At 42.4% G+C, this 5,021-nt stretch overlaps 1 protein-coding gene across 1 annotated transcript; it reads left to right on the plus strand.

Moving 5' to 3' along the window:
- The first annotated feature begins 586 nt into the window (after positions 1-586).
- LOC127347267 (uncharacterized) lies at positions 587-3,043 on the plus strand. The gene has a single exon (XM_051373476.2). The coding sequence runs from the start codon at positions 587-589 to the stop codon at positions 3,041-3,043; it is 2,457 nt and encodes an 818-aa protein (XP_051229436.2).
- The last annotated feature ends 1,978 nt before the right edge of the window (positions 3,044-5,021 follow it).

Below are 5,021 nucleotides of genomic sequence, written 5' to 3' on the forward strand. Positions count from 1 at the left end.
CCCACCCTAAGATTCAGCCCGCTAGCCCAATACGTATTGTACGAGTGAAAAAAAAACGCTATATTCCAAGCCCAGGCGTGCTCCGTTCGAGGTTCGACTTCTATCTGCCAAGCCTCTCGATCTCGAGGCGACTACGGAGTCAATTCTGAGTCCCAATCGATCTCGGTTTGCTGGTTCGTGATATAAAAATCCATCGCTGCTAGACGAACGGCGGCACATCGACTAACTGCTGATTCGGCTCATCGCGCGAGGAAAAGAGACAATTAGACGAAGGGAACGGTCATCGGCCGACAGGGATTTGTACGTTGTAGATTCTGCTCGTTGGAGAGTGCAGCTACGAGCGTATAGCAACTTCTGTAGTTTCTGATCTGCCAACAAATTCAGGTAAAGTGCGTAGCTTAGCTCCAGGTTGTATGTTTCTCTAATTCTCCACTAGATCTAATTGTTCTTTAATTTTAAGTAATATACTAAACTGCAATATCTATTCATTAGCGATGTGTGAAGACATAAATTGTCAAATTGATTCAATGTAATTAAACAACTGATAATTCTTACTGTATTTTTTGCATGGCAGAACTATTGAAACATGAAAAGGAACTCCGATATTGCATCACTTTTTCGGAAACATGAAGCAAAGAGGATTGCATCTTCTACGTCGGCAGCGGCGGAAGAGCAAACTACAGACTCACCTGAAGATGCTACATCACCACCACCATCGCCGCCACCACCACCGCCGCCACCGCCACCGCCACCGCCACCACCAGTTTATGATATTAATCGTCTTCCGCATGATCCAGGAGAAAGATTACCCATTGCAAGCTATAATGTCAATGATCAAGATGCGGTTCGGAGAGCATATATCCTTAAAGGTCCATGCCGACCATATGCACATCAGTTTGATACAAGGGAAATTGGAGGTAAAGATCGGCATTTTAGTATTCTTTGGTTTGAGAGATATAGTTGGCTCGAATATAGTATCAAGAAAGAGGCTGCATTTTGCTTCGTATGCTACTTGTTCAAAGAGAAGAAAAGCAAGGGCAAGGGGACAGGCGTATTTGTGGACGGTGGTTGGAGGAATTGGAATAGGGATGATGCACTTGACAAACATGTGGGTGGTGTAGCAAGTGTGCACAATCATGCTCAAGAGAGATACAACTTATTTGTGAATCCCAATGCGGCAGTTGATAACCTTATTGTGAAGGCAAACCATGAGGAACTGCGTCTTTACAAGCTCAGGTTGCTTTATTCTCTTAGATGCTTGAGATTTCTTCTGGGTCAAGGATTGGCATTCCGTGGGCATGATGAAAAGGAAGATTCTCGCAATAGAGGGAACTTTCTTGAACTTCTGGAGTGGCTTGCAGCAAACAGTGAAGAAGTGAATAAACTGGTTTTGAAAAATGCCCCAGGTAATTGCACCTTGACTTCCCCCGAAATACAGAAGCAGATTATTCAATGTTGTGCCATACACACTCGGAAGGAAATTATTGAAGAACTCGGTGATGACAATTATGCAATTCTAGCTGATGAGAGTAGTGATGTATCACATAAGGAACAACTAGCTATTTGCTTGCGTTATGTAGATAAAGTGGGAAGGCCAAATGAGCATTTTCTTGGAGTTGTTCATGTAGATGATACTTCATCTTTGTCACTTAAGGGAGCAATTCAGGGTTTACTTAGTCGTCACCATTTGACTCTCACTCAAATCCGTGGCCAAGGTTATGACGGGGCTAGTAACATGAAAGGAGAGATTAAAGGACTGAAAACATTGATCATGAAAGAGTCACCTTCTGCCTATTATGTTCATTGCTTTGCACATCAACTCCAGTTAGTACTAGTTGCTGTTGCTAAGGACAACACAGATTGTTCTTGGTTATTTGCTCAAGTGTCTCTCTTGATGAGTATTGTTGGAGTTTCTTGTAAGCGTCATGACTTGCTTCGGAATGTTAGAGCAGTTAACCTCTTGAAATCTCTTGAAGTTGGCGAACTAGAAACTGGGAGCGGGTTAAATCAAGAGATGGGGTTAGCAAGGCCCGGTGAGACTCGATGGGGCTCCCATTTCAAAACCATTGCCCGCATCATTGGTATGTATCCCACAATTCGTGATGTACTCATAATTCTTGGAGAAGATCATGGGCAAAAGGGTGATTGGCCAAAAATACATGCGGTGCTTGGAGTCTTTGAGTCATTTGACTTTGTTTTTAGTGCCCAGTTGATGCTTCTTATTCTTGGATACACAAATGATTTATCTGATTGTTTACAGAGGAGAGAGCAGGATATTGTTAGTGCTATGTCACTTGTTGGTATGGCAAAGAGAAGAATGCAAGAGATGAGATCTGATGGTTGGGATTCATTCTATGAAAATGTGATTTTATTTTGCAATGAACATGGAATCCAAGTTCCTTCACCGGATGGTAATTATGTACCTTATGGGAGATCGACACGGTTTTCTTCACGACAAACTAATGATGATCATTTTAGAAGAGAAGTATACATTGGCGTCATTGATAAAATTAGTCAAGAGCTTGACAGTCGGTTTGATGAGGTCAATATGGAGTTACTTGGTTGTATGGCTGCCTTGAATCCTATAGACTCATTTGCTTCTTTTGATGCAAAGAAGGTACGTAGACTTGCTGAATTTTATCCTAGGGATATTTTAAAGGTTGATTTGATAAGACTTGAGACACAACTTGTTAACTACATTGATGATATGAGAAAAGATGTGAACTTCAAAGGCCTAAAAAATCTTGTTGAGCTATCGGTTAAGCTTGTTGAAACAAGGAGGCATGTTGTTCATGATGTGGTCTACTCTCTTCTCAAGTTGGTATTGCTTCTACCAGTTGCGACGGCAAGTGTTGAAAGAGTGTTTTCTGCGATGAATTTAGTGAAGCATAAGCTGAGGAATAAGATGACTGATAGTCTTTTGGATGATTGTCTGGTCACATTTATTGAGCGAGATACTTTCGTCAAGATAAATGATGATGATATAATTGAGACTTTCATGTCAATGAGGAAGCGTTATCCAGAGAAGAATAAGAAGAAGTAGTGTTGCTATATTTTTTAAAATTATTGCGGTCATGTAATATTCCTATATGCAAATTTGAGCCAGAATCGGTGAATTTATGCTATTTGTGCGACTTTATAAATCCATTTTCTTCATTCTATAGCAAATTTAATATGTGTTCATTGTTTCATTATATTTGTGACATTGGAAAAAAATTTAGTTGCCCCACCCTAGCGTAAAATCCTGGATCCGCCACTGCTACCACCGCTATAAAACTGTTACTACTGATAAACTGTTGCGAGCAAGTCTATTTCCAGGTGCAGGCGAATTGACAACTCATCTGTTAAACCTTATAAATATTTTTTTGTTCCCCTTGTGTCGAATCAATAAATTTGGGTTTTACTTCCCTCGAAGACTGTTGCGATCCCCTATACTTGTGGGTCATCAATGACGCGTTGATTGCTCTTTCATCAAACACGTGTTCAGCCGGGTTTTTGATGATACTCCACTGTTGGATATAGAGTCTCATTGACTCATCTGGTTTTTACTTGCAAGTCCTTAATTGTTGTATTGACGCTGGTTTTTTTGCAAGTGGACCGAAAGTTCTTCATGAACATGTCCTCGAAAGTTTCCCAACTACCTATGGATCCTTCTGGTATCTTCCTCATCCAGGATCTTGCGGCTCCGCTGAGGTGGACTTGAATGTTTTGCATAGTTTTTTTCTCTTGTGCCGCCCATCAGTTGCACTGTTTCCAGATAATCGACCAAACAGTTCTCCCGATCTTGCATTCCGTCAAACTTTTTATAATTATCGGGTAGTTTAAAGATATTGGGTACTCGAGTTTTGCGAACCCTTCGGGTAAAGAAAGGGAGTCCACACAAGTCTTCATCACTATCTTGAGTTGCATGATGATTTTCTCGGGTTATGTTTTCTCGACCTCTTTCCTCTTGTGGTTTGTCGACTCGAGCTTGTGTTGTGGTGTTTCTCACATCGCCTTCTCTTGGAGCATTCCGAGTTGCCACCACGGTGCGTCGTGGACTGTTTTGTCTTGGACTATTACGTCGTGGAGGATCTGCGGATTGCGCTATTTCTCTTCATGCTATTGCCGCACCCATGACACCGACTCCTGCCATAGCCATTTGATACAGCAATGATCGAGGATCTCCTTGAGGTGGTATGGATGCCATTAGATATGTGTGGGTTGCTGTAACAGCCCCGGGTAGTACCCCTACAAGATTTTGCTTGTTCTTTTCTTTTTGCATCATCATTTCATTATGAATCATATCATCCATGTTTTTAAATAAAATAAAATTATTTTATAAACCCTAGTATCCATCTTTCCCTCTCATATAGTTTTAATAAAACCTCCCCTTCCCTTTCTTTTAACAAAACCCTAACAAATAAACTATTTTATTTTGGGTATCCAATATTTTGGCAATGCTTCTAATTGTTCTCTCTCTCTGTCCCTCCATCTTTGGATTCAAGTTTCAACATTCTTTTGAGAAGGTTTTAAATCAATTTTGCAAACAGTTTTGAAAAAGAAAAGGGTTTTGGAAAATAAAAAAACAGTAAAGAAAACCCTAACCCCCCCTCTAACAGGCCTCTCTCTCCCCGCCCGTTGTCCCAGCCTTTTCTCCTCTCTTCCTCTCAGCCTACAACCTTTCCCCAGCCCAGGAAGCAGCCCGGTCTTTTCCCTCTCTGGCCCAAGTCCAGCCCGACCCCCTTCCTTTTCCGAAGCAGTACGCGACTCGCTGTCATCTTCCTCCACGCATAGAGAGTGAGAACCCTCGCTCACATCACAGCGCTTCACGCCAACCACGCCGTGGCCACCTGCTCTCCCCCTCTTCTTTATAGCCCTGCAAACCCTAACGCCACCAAACCATCCCTCTCCCCTTCCTGCCACTTGTGACACCCCGGAACCGGACCATGAGGATCCCAGCGAACCCGCCGAAATCCGCACGGTATCGATTCAGAGACGCCCTCCGACACGACGTGCGCGACGAATCACACACGTGATGC

Source organism: Lolium perenne, chromosome 4 (genome assembly GCF_019359855.2).
Source record: "Lolium perenne isolate Kyuss_39 chromosome 4, Kyuss_2.0, whole genome shotgun sequence".
In the NCBI taxonomy this organism is placed as follows: Eukaryota; Viridiplantae; Streptophyta; class Magnoliopsida; order Poales; family Poaceae; genus Lolium; species Lolium perenne.